General features: G+C 42.8%; 1 protein-coding gene across 2 annotated transcripts in view; it reads right to left on the bottom strand.

Moving 5' to 3' along the window:
- LOC106588944 (syndetin) overlaps positions 1-24,121 on the bottom strand; it is a 162,624-nt gene that overhangs the window by 135,492 nt on the left and 3,011 nt on the right. For both annotated transcript variants that reach the window (XM_014178519.2, XM_014178518.2), the window contains exons 3-4: positions 16,954-17,076; positions 8,715-8,786 (exon numbers count right to left, since the gene is read on the bottom strand). In XM_014178519.2, coding sequence (XP_014033994.1) covers positions 8,715-8,786; positions 16,954-17,076 — 195 coding nt within the window. The remainder of the gene's footprint in view (positions 1-8,714; positions 8,787-16,953; positions 17,077-24,121) is intronic.

Raw genomic sequence — 24,121 nt, forward strand, 5'->3', positions numbered from 1 at the left:
AAAACTAGGAATCTACAGAAATACTAGGAGGAATACTTGGAATCTACAGGAACACTAGGAAGAATACTAGGATCAACAGGAATACTAGGAGGAATACTAGGATTACTAGGATCTGGAGGTATACTAGGAATCTACAGCAATACTAGGTCCGACTAGGAATCTACAAGAACACTAGGAGGAATACTAGGAATCTACAGGAATACTAGGCGTACTAGAAATACTAAGAGGAATACTAGGAATCTACAGAAAAACTAGGAATACTAGGTCCTACTGCGAATCTACAGGAATACTAGGAATCTACAGGAATAGTAGGACTAGAAAAACGAAGGGGAATACTAGGAATCTACAGGAAAACTAGGAATACTAGGTCCTACTGCGAATCTACAGGAATACTAGGAATCTACAGGAATAGTAGGACTAGAAAAACTAAGGGGAATACTAGGAGGAATACTAAGAATCTACAGGAATACTAGGAGGAATACTAGGAATCTACAGGAATACAAGGATCTTCAGGAATACTGAGAGGAAAACTAGGAATCTACAGGAATACTAGGAGGTTATACTAGGAATCTAAAGGAATACTAGGTCCTACTAAGAATATACAATAATACTAGAAGGAATACTAGAAGTACTAGGAATACTGGGAATCTACATGAATAGTAGGAATACTACAAGGAATACTACGAGGACTATTAGGAATCTACAGGAATACTAGGAATCTACAGGAATACTAGGACAAATACATGCAATAATAGGAATCCTAAGGAATAGTAGGACTACTAAGAGGAGTATTAGGAGGAGTACTAGGACTACTAGGAAGACTGATAGGAGGAATAGTAGGACTAGGAGGAATAACTAGGACTACTAGGAGGAATACTAGGAAAACTAGGAGGAATACTAGGAGGACTACTAGGAGGAATACAGGGACTACTGTGACTACTAAGAGGAATACTAGGACTACTAGGAAGAATACTAGGAGGAATACTAGGATTAGGAGGAATACTAGGAGGAATACTATGACTACTAGGAGGAATACTATGACTACTAGGAGGAATACTAGGACTGCTAGGAGGAATAGTAGGACTGCTAGGAGGAATACTAGGACTGCTAGGAGGAATACTAGGACTGCTAGGAGGAATAATAGGACTACTAGGAGGAATACTAGGACTGCTAGGAGGAATACTAGGACAATTAAGAGGAATACTAGGACAACTAGGAGGAATACTAGGAGGAATAGGAGGACTACGAGGAGGAATAGGAGGACTACTGTGACTACTAGGAGGAATACTAGGAGGAATACTACATTTACATTTTAGTCATTTAGCAGACGCTCTTATCAAGAGCGACTTACAGTAGTGAATGCATACATTTCATACATTTTTTTTTTTTGGTTCATTTTTTTTTTCTTTCTCCATACTGGTCCCCCGTGGGAATCAAACCCACAACCCTGGCGTTGCAAACACCATGCTCAACCAACTGAGGACTACTTGGAAGAATACTAGGAAGAATACTAGGAGAACTACTAGGAGGAATACTAAGACTACTACGAGGAATACTAGGACTACTAGGGGGAATACTAGGACCACTAGGAGGAATACTAGGACAGCTAGGAGGAATACTAGGATAACTAGGAGGAATACTAGGACAACTAGGAGGAATACTAGGACAACTAGGAGGAATACTAGAACAACTAGGAGGAATATTAGAACAACTAGGAGGAATATTAGGAGGAATAGGAGGACTACTAGGAGGAATAGGAGGACTACTAGGAGGAATACTAGGACAACTAGGAGGAATACTAGAACAACTAGGAGGAATATTAGGAGGAATAGGAGGACTACTTGGAGGAATACTAGGAGAACTACTAGGAGGAATACTAAGACTACTATGAGGAATACTATGACGCCTAGGAGGAATACTAGGACACCTAGGAGGAATACTAGGACACCTAGGAGGAATACTAGGACAACTAGGAGGAATACTATGACAACTAGGAGGAATACTAGGACTACTTGGAGGAATACTATGACTACTTGGAGGAATACTAGGACTACTTGGAGGAATACTAGGACTACTTGGAGAAATACTACGAGGAATACTAGGAATCTTAAGGAATACTAGGACTACTAGGAATCTTAAGGAATACTAGGACTTCTAGGAATCTTAAGGAATACTAGGACTACTAGGAATCTTAAGGAATACTAGGACTACTAGGAATCTTAAGGAATACTAGGACTTCTAGGAATCTTAAGGAATACTAGGACTACTAGGAATCTTAAGGAATACTAGGACTACTAGGAATCTTAAGGAATACTAGGACTACTAGGAATCTTAAGGAATACTAGGACTTAGAGAGAGATTTTTCTCCTTTACAGTCAGAGCATGAGAATGTGGATGACAATCATACAGCAGACAAATAATTAACTAAGAGATGAGCCTCGGCCAACGATGTGTCAAAGCTGCCAATTTCGCTGCGGGAGAATAGGGCCTCAACACCACCCCCACCTCCCTATACAACAGCAGCCATTCTCTACAACAACAGCTACTGCCAAACAGACTGGTGATGTGTGTGTGTGCGTGCGTGCGAATAAATACAGTAGGCAGTCTACACCATCTCTCCGAAATCCACGGGCCCCGTGGGGGGAACACATCAATTCAAAGGAAACACATTTAAGGGAGAGGTTCTATGGAGAGGGTATCAATGCGTCTAGCTACTCCAGGGCAAGGGAAATGTAGAATTTTACATCAATGCAGGATATAAGCCATCTGCTTCAGGTAGTTATCAGTCAGGGAGATAGTTCAGATCCTATAGGGAATGTCGTTAAGTATGTACACAGTGTGGCCCAGTGTAAGTTTATCCAAAGCTACGAATATGTGATTGAGAGAGGAAACCATCCTTCTCCCTATACTTGTCTTGCGTAGGTCTGAAAGGATCGGATAGGTGTGTAAGAGAAGACTGGGAGTCAGCCTGACGAACCAACCTACTCAGTAATCTCCTCCATATAGCCTAACTCTCACATGCACACACACATTGAATCAAAACAAATATATATATAAAAAAAATGTGATTACTGATCAATTCAAATAGAATCAGCAAATAACATGTTTTGTCACATGCGCCGAATACAACAGGTGTAGACCTTACCGTGAAATGCTTACAAGCCCTTAACCAACACAGCAGTTCAAGAAATAGAGTTAAAAAATATTTACTAAATAAACTTAAGTAAAACATTTAATTAAAAGTAACACAATAAAATAACGAGTCTATTTTCAGGGGGTACTGGTACTGAGTCAATGTGCGGGGGTACAGGTTAGTCATGGTAATTGGTACATGTAGGTAGGGGTAAAGTGACTATGCATAGTGGTGTGGTTTCATATAAGCCCTTGGGCTTCCAACCACAACTGCACGCTCTTTTGTTTTTTTAAACATGTATTGTTGTCTATCACTAATAAATAAATAAAATAAGCAATTCAGTGAAAATTTCACCCAACCAATTATCGTACATTATCATACCAACAGGAAGTGTCTAGAGGTAGTTTGCTAGCTAGGGGATGAGTTGGAATTCAGCATATGATGAGCTCCATCCTAGGGGGTGGTGACGAGGTCGATCTGGGGCTGGGTTAGCCTGGATAGAGCAGAAGACTTTATAAGGCCCATGGTCATCCTGTCCTGGAATTGACCCCTAGGGGCCTAAGGCTCGCAGACAGCTGTCTGCTCTGTTAACGAGCTCTGTCAGAGTGTTCTGTACACAGGGGCCTCCCTGGTGGCAAGGGGTCTCTTAGCTCTCATCCCCTCACCACCATTAATAATGGATTTGGCCCTGCCTCACTCGCTGAATAGACAGTTCTGCTGCTCACCTCTTCAGCTTACCTCTTCAGACACCATGGAGGAAGTGAGGGAGGGAAGAAAAGGAGGTAGGAAGGACACTTGGAGAGGAAGAAATAGGAAAGGGAGGGCAGTTGAAAAAAAGAGGGCACAGAGAGGCAGGGAAGGAAGGAGGATGCAGGAAGAGTGGAGGAGTGAGGGATTTCTAAAATACTGTAATTTCGAAAATGATTCTAAAAATAGTGCCTGTGCTGGCTAGCTCTCTGTCCTCCAGGCCTGAATGACCTTCAGAGAACCTCTGCTATAATGATGATGCCCTTTTTATCAACACTGAACAAAAATATGCTCCCATGTTTCAAGAGATTAAATAAAAGATCCCAGAAATGTTCTATCTGCACAAAATGCATATTTCTCTAAAATATTGTGTAGAAATGTGTTTACATCCTTGTTCGTGGAGCATTTCTCCTTTGCCAAGATAATCCATCCACCTGACGGGTGTGGCATATCAAGAAATTGATTAAACAGCATGATCATTACACGGGTGCACCTTGTGCTGGGGACAATGAAAGGCCACTCTAAAATGTGCAATTTTGTCACACAACATAATGCCACATATGTCTCAAGTTTTGAGGGAGCGTGCAATTGGCATGCTGACTGCAGGAATGTCCACCAGAGCTGTTGTCAGAGATTTTAAATGTTCAGTTCTCTACCATAAGCCGCCTCCAACATCGTTTTTGAGAATTTCGCAGTACGTCCAACCGGCCCCAATGTTGATGTCAACGTTGTGTACAGAGTGCCCCATGGTGGCGATGGGGTTATGGTATGGGGAGGCATAAGCTACGGACAACGAACACAATTACATTTTATCGATGGCAATTTCAATGCACAGAGATACCGTGACGAGATCCTAGGGCCCATTGTCGTGCCATTCATCTGCAGCCATCACTTCATGTTTCAGCATGATCATGCACTGCACCATGATGCAAGGATCTGTGCACAATTCTTAGAAGCTGAAAATGTCCCAGTTCTTCCATGGCCTACATACTCACCAGACATGTCACTCTAGAGCATGTTTGGGATGTTCTGATGTGTATGACAGCGTGTTCCAGTTTCCGCCAATATCCAGAAACTTTGCACAGTCATTGACAGACCTGCCAACCCTGTCCAACTTTTTAGAGTACCAGACGCGTGCGGCAAATTGGCGATTCAACTCGCAAATCTTGTGCAAAGGCATTTTAGAAGCATTGCCTCTATAGCTAATACCTGACACTGTCATTCTTCATCGCTCAGTCTTCTAAACTCCCGACTCCATTTAATGCCAAGATGTTTATATTTACTTTTGATTATACTTTTGTAATTCTTTTTGTGACGTGGATTATAATTACAGTTACAGTCTCAAGTTGCGTGATCCTCGTAATGTTACGTGGAAAATACAACTAATGGGACACAGAATTAAATGTATATCACTCTCGCACAAATGCGACCAGTATTTTTTCGTATTTGAATTTAATCTCACACTAGCAAATGCAAGTGAACTGCTGGCACTTTAGAGCTCACTGAATGTCCATCTTATGTTCGCTAAGCTTAGCTTGAAACAATTAGTGTTTACCTGTCCACAACACAGCGTCGAAAAGGGATTTGTCCATGTGTTTACGTACAGCTGACAGTCGGCAAACTCAGCATCACAACAAACAGGAGGACGGCCAGACACGGTGTAGCTACGTTGAATAATGATGGAGATTAATACATGTCCGTTGACACAACTCCGTACATGTCTGTGTGTTGCAGCTTGACCATATAGAGCTCTTATTTTCTATGGTAGAGTAGGTCAGGACGTGACTGGGGGGGGGTTATTCTAGTTACATTTTTCTATGTGTTTTGGTTCTAGTTTCTGTTTTCTATGTTGGGTTTTTTGGATGATCCCCAATTAGAGGCAGCTGGTCATCGTTGTCTCTAATTGGGGATCATATTTAAGTTGTTGTTTTTCCACACCTTTGTTTGTGGGAGATTATTTTGAGTTAGTGCATGTTGCACTTCTTCGTCACGGTTGGTTGTTTTTGTTTATTGTATGTATTGCATAGTTTCACATTATAATAAAATAAGTGGAACAATATGCACACTGCGCCTTGGTCTCCTTCCTACGACTTACGTGACACAGCTTGAGAATCGGGATGTTAGATTTACTCAGTGGATTTATTTTTTATTCATTTAAAAAAAAAAAAATTGAAATAAGGCCCTATTCATTTCTGCGTACCTATGACTTGGATCTCATACCTGCGTACATTGACAGAGAAATGTGTAGTTGGTACGCAAAATGCGTGCAGGTTGAAGAGGGGACAATTGAAGAGGGGACAATCTTCCACAGGCCACAATCAACAACCTGATCAACTCTAGGAGGAGATGTGTCACGCTGCATGAGGCAAATGGTGGTCACACCAGATACTGACTGGCTTTCTGATCCACACTCCTACTTTTTTTTTAAGGTATCTTTGACCAACCGATGAATATCTGTATTCCCAGTAGGACTGATCGACTGACTGGTCCATAGGTTGTTGGTCGACACAATTTTTTTTGTCTGGCAGTTGCAAAAAAATAAAATGAATTATGTAATGTCTTGATTGACGCCTGTCTCAGTGGACTAACCCATTGTGGAGGCCGAGAGGATGGCACATCAGTATCACCAGTAGAACATTTACCTTTAATTACCATTCTAATCTACAATGTTCGTTTGGTTACCGTAATTTCTGTTAATGCAATCAATATATTATCATTACAGTTCTCCTTGTCGGTGTGGACCCGTTGTTTGCAGAGCGCACAACCTAGGCTACACTTGTGAGAAACAAGTTTGTTTATTTAATTCCAATTTATTCATTGTGTTTTGTTTGGAACGCTCCTGTCAATCTTGAGTAAGGACGCGCACCTGATTACGCATTGAAGTAGGCCTAGGCTACCTGGCCTGTGCACAAATGTAGGCCTATAAATGTGCCCATTAGGGATCCGATAGTATTTCTGATCATCTTAACTCAACACCACTAATGAGTTGTGGAGCTTCTCAAAGTAATTTTTCTTCACCTCAAACAGCAACTTGGCTGGACCAAGTTGATACAATGTTTCAAGTTCTTTGCAGAGAGGCCGTGCATAGCAAATTTAATTTATTTTTATCAGGATATTTTCTACCTGCAGGCTGCAGTGTTTTTATTTGTTGGATTCATGTAGGCTATTTTTACATACTTGGCAATGGAAATAGAAGTTAGTTTCAGATTTGTAGAATTTCATTTAGATTTAATTTTCATGAATCGCATGACAATGATTTTGAGTTATGAAGACTTTATTATAAAATAAATGAAACTGTTCCACGAAAATGTGCATATGAAAATCCTAACTGGCACGCAGATCTGTAGAAATGGTGTAGCCTGTTACTGGCAACTTCAGGAGCGTAGTGGCAGAATCTGGAAAAGCCAGCAGCGCAGGAGGAGGTGGATGATCTCTGCCTCTCTCTTGAGTCATTTGTGTGGTCTTCATTATTTAATCACAGTGCTTAAATCAGACATGCTCTGTAGCCTACATATAGTTGATTTTATTAAAACACATAGGGTGTGTTTATATATGGAAAAAGACACATTTAAAAATTTCGACCAGTCGATTGTTCCAAAGAACAGGGACAGCCCTAACTCCCAGTCATGTGAAATCCAAAGATTAGGGCCAAATGAATATATTTCTGTCAGGTGCGTCGTAAAAAGTGGACCAAGGCGCAGCGGGTATCGTGCTCATCTTCCTTTTTTATTTAGATAAACGTGAACACTTAACAAAAATAACAAACAACGACGAAAACAGTCCTGTAAGGCTACACAGCTATACATAGAAACATAGAACATTACCCAAAAGCCCAAGACACATAAATCAAACACACCCCTGCCACGTCCTGACCATACAACAATAACAAAATTACACCTTACTGGTCAGGACGTGACAATTTCAATTGCCTGATTTCCTTATATGAACTGTAACTAAGTAAAATCTTTGAAATTGTTGCATGTTGCATTTATATTTTGGTTCAGTATAATAACTCACTGGGCCTGCAGCTGATACACTACTGGATACAATACACTAACTAGAGTTTTAAAGCCGTCTTTCTGAATATAACATGCCAACATCCACCTGGGATTGGTGAAATTCAATGCACTTAAGAGGAGTTTGCACTTCTCCAATATGCAATTAACAGGAAGCGACTGTACGTACATTTCCATGCCCAGGCTGAAGCAATAAGTTTAGGCTTCACAGATGTCACGTCCTGACCTTAGAAAGCTGTTATTTTCTATGGTTGAGTAGGTCAGGGCGTGACGGGGGTTTTCTAGTTTAGTTTTCTATGTTGTCAGGTTCTAGTTTTGTATTTCTATGTTGGGTTTTGTTTGGGATGATCTCCAATTAGAGACAGCTGGTCCTCGTTGTCTCTAATTGGAGATCATACTTAAGTAGGGGTTTTTTTCCACCTGGGTTTGTGGGAGATTGTTTTTGAGTACGTGTATGCTAACGCTGCATCACGGTTTGTTGTTTTTGTTATTCAGTTTATTTATATGTATTGCATAGTTTCACAGTGTAAATAAAATGTGGAACGACACACACGCTGCACTTTGGTGCTCCTTTCGACAACTGTGACAACAGAAATTATATTAAATATAAAATTGGTGATTATAAATGTAGTTTTGTTAGGCCTACATTACATAGAAACATAATGTATGTAATTATTGAATTGCTTGTTTTGAACACGGAAGATGTTGTGTTTGCCTTCAAAGTGCACTGATACAATAAAATGGCATAGCTATTATCACCATAATTCAAGTATGTGAGTGACTGTCCCTATGCTGCTCATCTCATCTCCTGCACTCACCGTTGCTTGTTGGTTCTTCAGCTTGTTTCTGTACTCCGCCAGCTCCTGCAGGTTCAGCTCAGTTGGGAGTTTCTGTCATAAACACACAATAAAAGCATTGTTACAATACAAGAATACAAAGCTCATACCAAGAACTTCTTAGAAGAGAAAGCCCTTTTGTGGAGCGCAGCTTTGGTGTGTGGAGTGAACCACCTGCCAGAAAACAAATCAAAGTTGTTTTATCGTGGAAACCGAACTGAAATCCAAATGGCAGCAGCTCAGAGCTGTGTGGGATTTCGTTTGATTATTTTAGTGGCTAATCCTAATTATTTTAGTTTCTTCAGCTTCGGCTCTCTAGTTCGCTTAAGTAGAATTTATTCAAAGAGCTTCCACTGTCTTCTGTCAACTAACTTCTTCGTTTAAAAAGTGGAGGAAAAAAAGTCACAGAATTGTATTCCACACATGCTTAGATGCATAATAAATGTAATTAAAATCAGGGAGCACTACTTTATCGGTAAACAAGCAAAGGGAACAACAGCAGCGAAGAAGCCCCGAGGATGATGGGTAATTGCTTTCCCCTTGGCTGAAAGTCTCATTTTCTAATCTGAAAGGTTGTTATTGTTGCGACACTCGGCTAAATCTAATGAGATTTCACACCCTTCCTCCGCGAGTGGATAATCCATCAATCTGGAAGTCATCGGCATGTGAGCAGGAGAAGACGCCAGAGTGACGCTAGAGTAGATACAGCTCCGTCAAGGGGGGAGAGGAGTCCCCCATCACGAGTTTGGGAACCAGGGGGAGGGAGGTGTAGGTGGGGAGGCCCAAGTCGCTGTAACTAGTTAGTGTAAACCCCGCTGAGGCACAAGTCGGTTTAACCAGTCAGTGTAGATCCCGCTGAGGCCCCAAATCGTGTAACTAGTCAGTGTGGACATCGCTGAGGCCCCAAATTGTAGAACTAGTCAGTGTAGTCCCCGCTGAGGCCCAAAGTCGTGGAAATAGTCAGTGTAGACCCCACTGAGGCCCCAAGTCATGGAACTAGTCAGTGTAGACCCCGCTGCGGCCCCAAGTCGTGTAACTAGTCAGTGTAGACCCCGTTGAGGCCCCATGTCGTGTAACTAGTCAGTGTGGACATCGCTGAGACTCCAAGTCGTGGAACTAGTCAGCGTAGTCCCCGCTGAGGCTCCAAGTCGTGGAACTAGTCAGTGTAGACCCCGCTGAGGCCCCAAGTCATGGAACTAGTCAGTTTAGACCCCACTGAGCTACAGGACTGTTTTGCTAGCACAGACTGGAATATATTCTGGGATTCTTGCGATGGCATTGAAGAGTACACCACATCAGTCATTGGCTTCATTAATAAGTGCATCGAGGACGTCATCCCTACAGTGACTGTACGTACATACCCCAACCAGAAGCCATGGAATACAGGCAACATCCGCACCGAACAGCTCCTTGAGAGTTGCCGCTTTCAAGGAGCGGGACTCTAACCCGGAAGCTTATAAGAAATCCCGCTATGCCCTCCGACGAACCAGCAAACAGGCAAAGGGTCAATACAGGACTAAGATTGAAATCGTACTACACCGGCTCCGATGCTCGTCAGATGTGGCAGGGCTTGCAAACTATTATAGACTACAAAGGGAAGCTTTGAGGCAAGTAACACTGAAACATGCATGAGAGCATCAGCTGTTCCCGACGAATGTGTGATCACGCTTTCCTCAGCCGATGTAAGTAAGACCTTTAAACAGGTCAATATTCACAAGGCCGCAGGGCCAGACGGATTACCAGGATGTGTACTCCGAGCATGCACTGACCAACTGGCAAGTGTCTTCACTGACATTTTCAACCTCTCCCTGTCCGAGTCTGTAATACCAACATGTTTCAAGTAGACTACCATAGTCCCTGTGCCCAAGAACACTAAGGTAATGTGCCTAAATTACTACCAACCCTTAGCACTCACGTCTATAGCTATGAAGTGCGTTGAAAGACTGGTCATGGCTCACATCAACACCATTATCCCAGAAACCCTAGACCAACTCCAATTTGCATACCGCCCCAACAGATCCATAGATGATGTAATATCTATTGCACTCCACACTGTCCTTTTACACCTGAACAAAAGGAACACCTATGTGAGAATGCTGTTCATTGACTACAGCTCAGCTTTCAACACAATAGTGCCCTCAAAGCTCATCAATAAGCTAAGGACCCTGGGACTAAACACCTCCCTCTGCAACTGGATCCTGGAGGATCCTGGACTTCCTGACGGGCCGCCCCCAGGTGGTAAGGGTAGGTAACAACACATCCGCCACACTGATCCTCAACACGGGGGCCCCTCAGGTGTGCATGCTCAGTCCCCTCCTGTACTCCCTGTTCACTCATGACTGCACGGCCAGGCACGACTCCAACACCATCATTAAGTTTGCCGATGACACAGCAGTGGTAGGCCTGATCACTGACAATGACGAGACAGCCTATAGGGAGGAGGTCAGAGACCTGGCCATGTGGTGCCAGGACAACAACCTCTCCCTCAACGTGATCAAGACAAAATAGATGATTGTGGACTATAGAAAAAGGAGGACCGAGCATGCCCCCATTCTCATCGACGGGGCTGTAGTGGAGCAGGTTGAGAGCTTCAAGTTCCTTGGCGTCCACATCATCAACAAACTAACATGGTCCAAGCACACCAAGACAGATGTGAAGAGGGCACAACAAAACCTATTCCCCCTCAGGAAACTGAAAAGAATTGGCATGGGTCCTCAGATCGTCAAAAGGTTCTACAGCTGCACCATCGAGAGCATCCTGATGGGTTGCTTCACTGCCTAGTATGGCAACTGCTCGACCTCCGACTGCAAGGCACTACAGAGGGTAGTGCGTACAGCCCAGAACATCACCGGGGCCAAGCTTCCTGCACCCAGGACCTCTAAACCAGGCGGTGTCAGAGGAAGGCCCTAAAATTTGTTAAAGAATCCAGCCACCCTAATCATAGACTGTTCTCTCTGCTACCGCATGGCAAGCGGTACCGGAGCGCCAAGTCTAGGTCCAAGAGGCTCCTAAACAGCTTCTACCCCCAAGCCATAAGACTCCTGAACAGCTAAGCAAATAGCTACCCCAGACTACGTGCATTGCCCCCACCCCCTTTTACACTGGTGCTACTCTCTGTTATTATCTATGCATAGCCACTTTAATAACTCTCCCTACGTGTCCTTGGGGTCTGTAGTGTACAGTAGGACTAACTAACTCACCTCCAGCATGTTGTGTCCTTGGGGTCTGTAGTGTACAGTAGGTCAAACTAAATAACTAAGTCACCTCCAGCTTGTTCTGTCCTTGGGGTCTGGTACACAGTACTATGACTCTGTCCCAAAAGGCACCCTATTCCCTACATATGGCACTACTTTTGACCATAGCCCTATGCACTACATATGGAATAGGGTGCCATTTGGGACGCATTTGGGACACTCTGTGAAGGTGCTATAAGGGGAGATTGGGCAGTGGGTCCCTTGGCTTGGTGTGCCCTCTGGGTGTGTAGTGAACAGCGGGCATAACTAACTAGCCTAACTATTTGACTCACCTCTAGCTTGGTGTTTCCTCTGGGTCTGTACAAAAGGGTATTTGGGGTTCTATATAGAACCTTTTAGTTATTTGGATGAGATTAAAGAACCCTTCACTAAAAAAGATGATATACAGTGCATTCGGAAAGTATTCAGACCCCATTACTTTTTGGAAAGGCAAACACCTGTCTAGATAATATCCCACAGTTGACAGTGCATGTCAGAGCAAAAACCAAGCCATGATGTCGAAGGAATTGTCTGTAGAGCTCTGAGACAGGATTGTGTCGAGGCACAGATCTGGGGAAGGGTACCAAAACATTTCTGCAGCATTGAAGGTCCCCAAGAACACAGTGGCCTCCATCATTCTTAAGTGGAAGAAGTTTGGAACCACCAAGACTCTTCCTAGAGGCGCTGGCCGCCCGGTCAAACTGAGCAATCGGGGAGAAGGGCCTTGGTCAAGGAGGTGACCAAGAACCCGGTGGTCAGTCTGACAAAGCTCCAGAGTTCCTCTGTGGAGGTGGGAGAACCTTCTAAAAGGACAACCATTTCTGCAGCACTCCACCAATCAGGCCTTTATGGTAGCGTGGCCAGACGGAAGCCACTCCTTAGTAAAAGGCAGATGACAGCCCGATTGGAGTTTGCCAAAAGTCACCTAAAGGACTCACAGACCATGAGAAACAAGATTCTCTGGTCTGACGAAACCAAGATTGAACTCTTTGGCCTGAATGCGTCACGTCTGGAGGAAACCTGGCACTATCCCTACGGTGAAGCATGGTGGTGGCAGCATCATGCTGTGGGGATGTTTTTCAGTGGCAGGGACTGGGAGACTAGTCAGGATCGAGGGAAAGATGAACAGTGCAAAGTACAGAGAGATCCTTGATGAAAACCAGCCAGAGCCCAGAACTGAACCCCAAAAAACATCTCTAGAGAGACCTGAAAATAGCCAAGCAGTGACACTCCCCATCCAATCTGACAGAGCTTGAGAGGATCTGCAGAGAAGAATGGGAGAAACTCCCCAAATGCAGCTGTTCCAAGCTTGTAGCGTCATACAATGCTATTTATTATTGGAGCCAAAGCACAGAGAATCTGGCTGCACATTTTAAATCATGGGCAATAAAGATAAAACACCAGGTAAAAAACCTAGGTGTCATTTTAGATTCTGAACTCAATTTCAAATCACACATTAGGAATGTGACAAAAATTGCTTTTTACCACCTGAGGAACATTGCCAAAGTGCAGCCGTGTATATCTCAGGCTGATACAGAGAGACTCATCCATGCTTTTATTACATGGCTTTCTTGGTCTACCCAAGAAAGCCATTGGTCAACTGCAAAACAAACAGATTGCTGCAGCACAGGTACTGACCAAGACCAGACAGAAAGCACACATTACACCGGTTTTAAAGTCGCTGCCTGTGACATTTAGATTACATTTTAAGATTATTCTATTGGATTTTAAATCAACCCATGATTGTGCACCCCAAAACATATCAGACATGCTTTTGAGATATGTACCCAGTAGGTCCCTCAGGTCCTCTGGCACTGGCCTTTTAACTCTCCCAAAGCCAAGGACCAAGAGGCATGGAGAGGCAGCCTTTAGTTACTATGCCCCCAGCCTCTGGAATAGCCTGCCAGAGAGCCTGAGGGCCGAAACTGTGAAGATATTTAAAAGACATCTTAAACCACACCTTTTTAGCTTTGCTTTTCCTTCGGTGCTTTTGTAGTTTTTCAGTTTTTATTGTTATTATTTCGTTTTTTTTTTATTCTCATGTTTGTTGTGTAGTTTTTATTTTCAGCGTTTTTTTAATGTTTTTTTCCTGTGAAGCGCATTATGTTACATTCATGTCTGAAACGTGCTATATAAATAAAGACAGATATTCAACACGTTCATAGCGAAGGGCATTCAACATGTACGGCACTTACACAAATGACTGATGATTGGCTGAGAGAAATTGATCATAAAAAGTTGGGGCTGTTTTGTTAGACTTCAGTGCAGGTTTTGACATTCTAGATCATAATATGCTGAAACTTGTGTGTTATGGCTTTACATCCCTGCTATATTGTGGATGGAGAGTTACCTGTCTAACAGCCTCTGCAACATAACCCAGGTAGAGTTAAGCATTCCCCTGGGCAGCTGTCTAGACCCTTTACTTTTTTCAATCTTTACTAATGACCTGCCACTGGCTCAACACTATACATGTCAGCTCCCACAGCAGTGAAATCACTGCAACACTTAACAAAGAGCTGCAGTCAGTTCCAGAATGGGTGGCGAGAAATAAGTTAGTCCTAAATATTTCAAAAACGAAAAGCATTGTATTTGGGGAAAATCATTGACTAAACCCTGAATCTCAACTAAATATTGTAATGAGTAATGTAGAAATTGAGCATGTTGAGGAGGATAAAGTGCTTGGTGTAGGGCTGACCCCATTTAGTCAACTGGTCGATTGTTTGGTCGACCAAGATTTCTTTAGTCGAGCAGTCACTTTTATACATTTTTTTGGTGCTAAATGAAGCAGCATATTGGGATGGAGAATAATGTGGCGGAGGCACCAGCAGGAGACACGAGGAAACAGCCCTAACCTATTGCCCTATTGGAATTTGATTATTTTTACTGGGGGTGGTCGGGTAATGTCATTATGTGCACAAGCACAAAACACCACATCTGTAATTGTAATTTTAGTGCCGTCCCAATCTGCCATGTCAGTCATTTGTACATGGCAGGAGAGTAATAATTCCAAACAGAATAACCTGTTTTTTGGCGAACTCCAAGGTCCTCTGATAGTACTAGTCCCGTGCAACTCGACATCCCTGTGTTTTCAGAGAAATGTCTGAGTTTGACATGTGTTGCTCACGGTTTGATCAAGAAAACAATAACTGATTCGATAAATTGAATGAATGCTGCCCATAACTTTATATGAAGGGCCTACATCTACCAACTTTCACAGTGAATGCTTTTGTTCATATGTTTTGTGCGTATGAATTTAATATTGCCAAATGCATCAGTAAAAAATATTGCGCCTATTTAATGTAACCCTTGCTGTAAATAGATATCGCAAAGCAGCATACAACTGACCTAAATGGTTGGAAATGATAAGTTCATTTATGCATCCATAGCCTTAAAACGCATCTCAAGCGCACATCTGAAGGCTGGGGGCATTTAGGACGTCTACTGTGGATCACTAAAATATCCTAATGATTATGATCACACTTCCTCAATTCAAATATTATGGCTACACGATACCAAAGATGGTTTGGTTTGTTTAAGAAACTTGGGAACCAAGCTGGAGTTATCAGTGGGGCCCTTTCGCCTGGACTTGTTGAAATATCTTCACGCCTAGAATAAAAACCTCCAGGCTTCCTTCATAACTGTGAAATTATTGGGGGAAAATTAAGAATTACAGGGGGCAGTTTGGGGAAAAAAACAAATCCCTTCCGAATCGTCCTCTGGAATAACAGACATTCTGGGGTAATAATGACATAACCAACGTTCTGTAGTAATACAAGTCCCGTGTGATTAAGGGCTTAGCCTAATTGTCTACGAAAATTGAGAAGAGAGCAAACCCCAACTTAGGTCTATAATCAATACCCTAACTGATAAACGTTCCTGGCTTTATAAATCATCCATATATATCTACAGGAATAAGACATCCTGCTTCTGTTGCCTGTTTGAGTGTTTGATTAATAGTCTACTGATTCCATGAGCACCAAGCCTCATGCAACGGCAAAATGTCGGATAAAGCAATTTCACAGATGTGGCTGTTTTTAATATTTGTATCATTAGAACAGACTGGTATTACTTATTGATTTCGTGTTTACACTGTTCCAAACAGGCAGAAAAATGATACTGTAAACTAACAGCACCTGTTGGTCACACATAATATACACACAGCTCTGGCTCATTTAGCCTCCTTTATCGTGATCTCCTTCTTATTGTTATTATTACGATCATTATAATAATAAGTAATGTTGTTATCATTAGTAGGCTTAGTATAGCAGCCTTGTATAACCACCATCGAGCTGTAGGCCTAAGAGCACATCCTGTTTAGTCTTGATACCGTAACTTACTTAGGCCTATATTTCAATACTTATATAGGCTACTGTATCAATCATTCAGTCATTAATTCCTTCATGCCATCACACAGCACAAGATACATTCATGCTTTGAAATACAATCAAGCATTTTAGTTTTAAAATTAAATAACAAAAGGGACCTTTGAATAACTAGCCTGAACAATCAATAAATGACGAATGCATGCAACTGTTTTTAGTCTACTGTAATAATATACTTGATATATTTTTTGGGTTAGAACCGACTCTCTGGTATACTTATTTATTTAATTGTTCATAAAATTATATTCTTAGCAAAAAAAAATACTGTTAAGAGTAGTAGCCATAATTCATAAATGGCACCATACAGGGCTCTATTTGGAACCATTTTGGTTCAGCGAAGAAGATCCTCTAGGGTTCTGATAAAAAAAAAATGTATAAAAAGGGTTCTATATAGAACTTTTAGGTGTGCCATATATGAAGCATGCGATAGAACCCTTTTTGGTTCTATAAGGAAGAAAAAAAGTCTAAGCCTGTAGTGTACAGTGGGCCTAACTAAACTAACTAACTATCTGACTCACCTCCAGCTTGTTGTGTCCGGGTCTGTAGTAAACAGTGGGCCTAACTAACTAGCCTAACTAGTCTAACTAGCCTAACTAACTGACTCACCTCCAGCCCGTGCTGCACCATGTCGAAGGAGTCGTCAGAGTAGTAGACCTCCTGGATGCTGTTAATGATCTCCTGCTCTGCCTGGGGGTCGATGGGCTGCTCCCTCATCTCCCTCAACTCCTCCTGAGATATCAGAGAGAGGTGGGGTGGGGGAGAGAGGTGGTGAGAAAGGGAGAGGGGGTAGAGAAAGAAAGGGGGAGAGAATGAGAGAGAGAGAAACATACAGGGAGAGAGAGAGAAATAGATGCATCAGTAAGGTCATTAACACTCCAGCGGGAAACATCGGGCGGTTGCTGGGACACCCTTGTGGGAAGGAAGGAAGGAAGCAGGAGCTCTGTGAGAGAAGAGAACTCTCTGGAATATATCTGGGAACCAGTGGAGGATCTATTAATTTCTCAGAGCTCATCCATTGGGCTGATTAACCTTCACAACACCTATTGCACCACATCTACACCAGAGATATAGGGTCTGACAGCTAGGCCTGTATCACATCTACACCAGAGATATAGGGTCTGACAACTAGGCCTGTATCACATCCACACCAGAGATATAGGGTCTGACAGCTAGGCCTATATCACATCCACACCAGAGATATAGGGTCTGACAGCTAGGCCTGTATCACATCTACACCAGAGATATAGGGTCTGACAACTAGGCCTGTATCACATCCACACCAGAGATATAGGGTCTGACAACTAGGCCTATAACACATCCACACCAGAGATATAGGGTCTGACAACTAGGTCTGTATCACATCCACACCAGAGATATAGGGTCTGACAGCTAGGCCTGTATCACATCTACACCAGAGATATAGGGTCTGACAGCTAGGCCTATATCACATCCACACCAGAGATATAGGGTCTGACAGCTAGGCCTATATCACATCCACACCAGAGATATAGGGTCTGACAGCTAGGCCTGTATCACATCTACACCAGAGATATAGGGTCTGACAACTAGGCCTGTATCACATCCACACCAGAGATATCGGGTCTGACAACTAGGCCTATATCACATCCACACCAGAGATATAGGGTCTGACAGCTAGGCCTATATCACATCCACACCAGAGATATAGGGTCTGACAGCTAGGCCTATATCACATCCACACCAGATATATAGGGTCTGACAGCTAGGCCTGTATCACATCCACACCAGAGATATAGGGTCTGACAGCTAGGCCTATATCACATCCACACCAGAGATATAGGGTCTGACAGCTAGGCCTGTATCACATCCACACCAGAGATATAGGGTCTGACAACTAGGCCTATATCACATCCACACCAGAGATATAGGGTCTGACAGCTAGGCCTATATCACATCTACACCAGAGATATAGGGTCTGACAGCTAGGCCTGTATCACATCCACACCAGAGATATAGGGTCTGACAGCTAGGCCTATATCACATCCACACCAGAGATATAGGGTCTGACAGCTAGGCCTATATCACATCCACACCAGAGATATAGGGTCTGACAGCTAGGCCTATATCACATCCACACCAGAGATATAGGGTCTGACAGCTAGGACTGTATCACATCCACACCAGAGATATAGGGTCTGACAGCTAGGCCTATATCACATCCACACCAGAGATATAGGGTCTGACAGCTAGGCCTATATCACATCCACACCAGAGATATAGGGTCTGACAACTAGGCCTATATCACATCCACACCAGAGATATAGGGTCTGACAACTAGGCCTATATCACATCCACACCAGAGATATAGGGTCTGACAGCTAGGCCTGTATCACATCCACACCAGAGATATAGGGTCTGACAGCTAGGCCTGTATCACATCCACACCAGAGATATAGGGTCTGACAACTAGGCCTATATCACATCCACACCAGAGATATAGGGTCTGACAGCTAGGCCTATATCACATCTACACCAGAGATATAGGGTCTGACAGCTAGGCCTGACATCACATCCACACCAGAGATATAGGGTCTGACAGCTAGGCCTATATCACATCCACACCAGAGATATAGGGTCTGACAGCTAGGCCTATATCACATCCACACCAGAGATATAGGGTCTGACAGCTAGGACTGTATCACATCCACACCAGAGATATAGGGTCTGACAGCTAGGCCTATATCACATCCACACCAGAGATATAGGGTCTGACAGCTAGGCCTGTATCACATCCACACCAGAGATATAAGATATATTTTCTGCCTAGAGAAAATAGCCTCAAAACCATATTTTTCAAGTAAAAGAGAGGGAAGAGTACCTACCACCCGTGTGAATGCATGCTGTGCAGCTCTGCCACATTTTAGGCTGGGTAGAGAAAACACAGCAGGAGCCTACAGAGAGTGTGTGGGTGAGCAGAGCGTAGGAGCTCAGCATCCCTAGTGAGGGGGTGGGTGGGAAATTATGGAGGGTAGGAAGGAGGCGTGTGGGTGGGTGGAAAATTATGGCGGGAGGGAGGGATAGAGGTTGAATGAGTCATCGCTCGCTGATAAAGAGAGAGAAAAAAGAACGACAAGAAAAAGACAGACATCCAAATTGACAGGAAATGAGCTGCGTCTTTCAGAAAACTCCAGGTCGATAGAGCCCTTCTCTCAACTCTCTCTTTTCCTCCTTCTCTTTAAAAAGGTATAGAAGAGAACTAAATCAACCTAACTGAATGACTCATTAAGAGGCTCCATTCTGCTTCAGAGACACAAACACAACCCATACCTTCCCCCTGATCCCTGTAGAGTAGAGGCTCTTAGAACACTCACAACCATCATCAAGCTTTGATCACATTTACTTTGATGGGTTAACACCAAACAATGATCCTCCTCCGTCCAAATTAAAAAGTCTCATCATCGTGCAGTTCCTCCTCAATATGGGCAGAAAGGGAAATTAAAAAGCCATTTGCACCGAAAAGTAGGCTGCTTAATGAGCCTTATCAAAGGCTGTTGAAAAGATGAAGTGGTTGTTGAATGCAGAGAGCAAATCAAGCAGCAGACAAAGGGTTCCTTTTCTGGTGAGTATCAGAAGGAACAATACCAGGTGACTAAGTGGGAGAGGAGTGTGTTTGTTTGCGTGTGTGTGTGTGTTCGATTATTTCCTCAATCAATTCACATTCTACTCAAGTAATAATTATTAAAACAATGTCATTGTCATGATGAGAGCAATTATGAATATTCATTAATCCCTAGCTTAATTGGTCATCATACTGTATGTCCTCATCTGTTCCTGAGCAATGGGTTAACTAGTGTCACCTAACAGGATATCAAAGAGAATCAGAGGCCATGTTGTGAGCGGTGTTCTGATAACAGAGGCTAAGATGATCACGCTGACCTATCCATCACAAGCAAAACCCACAATAACAACATCAGCTTGACTCGTTTGAGCACTTGCAAGGAGGACTATGATAAATAAACTCAATACAACGCTATTAGCATATTGTACACTGACTCTATTCGATTGAATGTCAAAAGACGTAGATAAATGGCTTTTTCAACAACAATAATTTATTCATTTCATAATAATTATTAAGGTTTTCCAGAAGCTTCCCTTGTTTCTTCTAGTCAGTTTGATGTAAATGGTTAAGATGTTCTCTGTTTCCACAGCCCCAAAGTCAAAATTGGCAATATCATAAAAATTTTATTTTTGGTCTTAATTTAAAGGATAGGGTTGGCATAAGGTTAGCATTGTGGTTAAGGTTAGGGTGAAGGTTAGGTTTAAAATCACATTTTAAGAAGATGAAGTGAAGAAATAGGCAGAGGTTTATGACTTTGTGGCTGTGGTAACTACTGAAAACCAAGACGTTGAGCTTTGCAGTACACATGATGTCAGAGGGACACCTAGTGGTGGATAAGAGAACTAGCCGACATGGAACTGGGTGCATTCGAATTATCTCTCCTTTCTCCAGAAGTATGCATTTGTTCACTTCTTCTTATGGATTTGAAAGGTATATGGAAACTACCTCTTGCAGATGCCATCACCAATCCAATGCTTTTAGTGAACGAGTGTTCATTTCAGGAGGAAGGAGAGATTATTTGGATGCTTATACAATGAGCTTGAAATAAGTGAATTGTAATCAATGGCAATGCCCGTCGCTTCATGGTACTGTGGAGCCTAGATTAAATGTCAGTGCATTATTTGAGTGCCCACAAAAGCATCTCTTAAAATGTAGTAGGGAAGAAAAGGTTTTGAGTTAAAAAAGAAGATCAAAGGAATTCTACTATATTGGCTCAGCTGCTTCGTCAGAGAAGTGAGTTGAGTAGGTCATACACATAAAGGGCCCCAGAAAAGGCAAGAGGCATAAATGTTTGAGGGCTACAAAGAGAGACACCCGCAACAATAACACGTATCTGTCAGCGAGAAAGAACTGAGCTCCTTTAAAGGAATATGCCTATATCCCAAACAGCACTCTATTCCCTTTGTAGTGCACTACTTTTAAACAGGGCCCATTTGGGACGCAGAGGCCTACAATAGACTAGATCTGAAGGCCAGCCTCACTGTATGAAGGAGTAGGATGAAGATGCCCCTAAACACTGATCTGAGGTCAGTTTTGAAAAGAACAAGCATATGGAGAAAGACAGAATTTGCAGATAACAATCAGTATTGCCACTTCCGTTCCTAGACATGTGAAATTACTGTAGCTATCTCACTCATTGTCATGGCAAATGTCAAGATGGCAGAAACAGACTAAAACCCAAAGCCTTGTAAGGTCACACTAATCCTAAAATGACCACCTTTGGACCTGCTGCTGCTCCCAGCAGGTACTGGATAAATTAATCTAGACCCGCCCATCAATCACTCTCCAACGTATCTGGGTCTTCATTGGATGGCAGCATCCGTCAATCAAACTAGCAGCACTCCTCTTCCCTAGAGATAGCCAGATGCTACTACACCAGGGGGAAGATTAATGGTTTGATCCACAGCCAAACCAGTTTGAGCTATGTGAATAGTATGGTTTGAACTCCCTAATGTATGCAAATCCCCCCCACATCTTGGTTTGACCCTCTTCTCCAAGCAGCAATGCCAAGTCATACATACTCCCTGGAACAGGTGTATGTGGGTGTAAAGGGCTGGATACTAAAATATTAACATGTTTTCCCTCTCTCCTTCATAGCACATTGAAACCCACATGTCGACCAACACACGGCCTCTGCAGAAGTCAGGGCATGTATACTTCTTGCGCGTCGCAGAGCTGTTGTGAAGGAAGTGAGTTTGTGTTTATGCTGGACCTCCCACCCTCACCTACAGTCAACCAATCATGTCAATGCAGCGCTATAAGGAGTCCTCCGCATTGTTACAACATTTGGAAGGTGCACGGCGATGCAGTACGGAGCTCGATTTGGCCTCTGCATGCATCCGCAATTGCATCACACCATCCGTACGGCACCGCCGACCACATTTTCAGATCAAGCATAAATTGTCTCTAAGCCTTATAGGTGATAAACGGTGTTCAAAGTTCCAGGCAAGAGAGAGGCAAGCCTATCAACCACCTAACATGCTTGGAAGGAGCCTTGACTGTTTCAGAAGCAGGAAGCCTACATTGCTCAATATATAGTAAAGTACCAGGATGTAATCGAGTTAGTCCACCAGCAGCTGATCACTATTAGAGAGTCAGGAAAGCCGTTATAGAGCTTTGACTTAATCATGTTACCTTTTCGCCGACTGATTACGCTGCATACAAATGCATGTTCTTATCTTAATGTGACATGTTGAAATCAGTTCCTGTAAGAAGCCGTCTGGCGTCAACAGGATTTTTCACTACTAGTATTGTAGACTAGGCTTAGGCTCTATGTCCACATTCAAAGGTACAAGAAAAATTGAAGATAAAACGTATTTGTTTGTGAAGTAGGCTAGCTTAAGTGTTGTTTGTGACATGTGCGTGTGTGTGTGTGTCTGTGTTTAGGCTGACTAGACTCCTCATAATGAAAGTATATTTTTCCTAAACAGACAGTCTTTTTGAAGGGACAGCATGGATCTCTGGGAAACAGGCAGCAGATGGTTTGAAGCATCTCTTTCAGTGCTGCCTTGTTCTACCCTTATACGAAAGTCAAGGACAAAGATGAAAAGAACACTTTTTTAAGCAGTTGATTTGGTGTAGGATCTTTTTTTAATAATCCACTCCAACAACAGCATTAAAATACAAGTAGGGCCTATGGGCCCTGGACAAATGTAGGGCAAATATAATGCACTATAAACTGAATAGGTTACCATTTGGGGCAGACACTGCCTATGCGTTCAATGTGACATTATTCACATAGGCTAAACCTTGACAGCCAAAATGGATCTATACCTTTCAGCAGTCGGCAGTCACCGACCCACACAGACAGGAGAAAATGAACTGTGGAAGTTAATAACAGGCTCAGAACAGAGGAAATTAAATGTCTTGTTGAATCAACATCACCCTTTATGGCGGGTAATGGGGTTGGTCCCATTCCAAGTTCTATTCAGCTGGAGCTTACACAGCAAAGTCAAAGGAAAGTGGCTGGTGCGGCTCCTGAAGAGTGACTAACATTATAAACAGGGCATTGTGACATTCTTTGCTTCAAGCAGCGCTCTTGACAAATTGAATTCGAACAAGTGGCTAATGACTGCCCCTCATGGCTAACAGCGACTGATTGCATTTTCTAAGCAATGGCTCACTCTCCCGTCCAAAACGCTGAAGTACTACCTCAGCAGGACAGCTAGCCTATACATTATCCTGAGTACTGTCCTTGACATGAGGACTGTTGTCTGGTGAATGACCAACCTCAATCTTTCTGACACTTGGCTTAGTGTGATGTAGGACAATGATGTAACAAGTCTTGAAGGACTAGAGACATATGATAAGGCAGCTCAATGTGAATGTGATGTTCGCCTGAAAGACAGTGGTTACATAAGGCATGTGACTACTAAAGTGTTTCTTACTTTAGCAAATTGCCTTAAGTCTGCAGGAGACCCTGGCTAAATCTAAGACTGAAATGTAATAGCCTTCCTCTTTTATGTGTTCTCAACCTGAGCTGTTCATTCAAAGAATATGTTGTGACACAGATCAACACTCATATTGCATGTCATACAGTCCTCTAGTGCTAGGTTACAGTGACAAATGAAAATGCTAAGAATTACAGGTAACCAACAATGATTTAATGTAGAAATGTACAGGAACGTAAACAGTCTATTGGAAGTAACTGCCATACTGAGGGAGAGCTATCTGTTT

Source organism: Salmo salar, chromosome ssa27 (genome assembly GCF_905237065.1).
Source record: "Salmo salar chromosome ssa27, Ssal_v3.1, whole genome shotgun sequence".
NCBI lineage: Eukaryota > Metazoa > Chordata > Actinopteri > Salmoniformes > Salmonidae > Salmo > Salmo salar.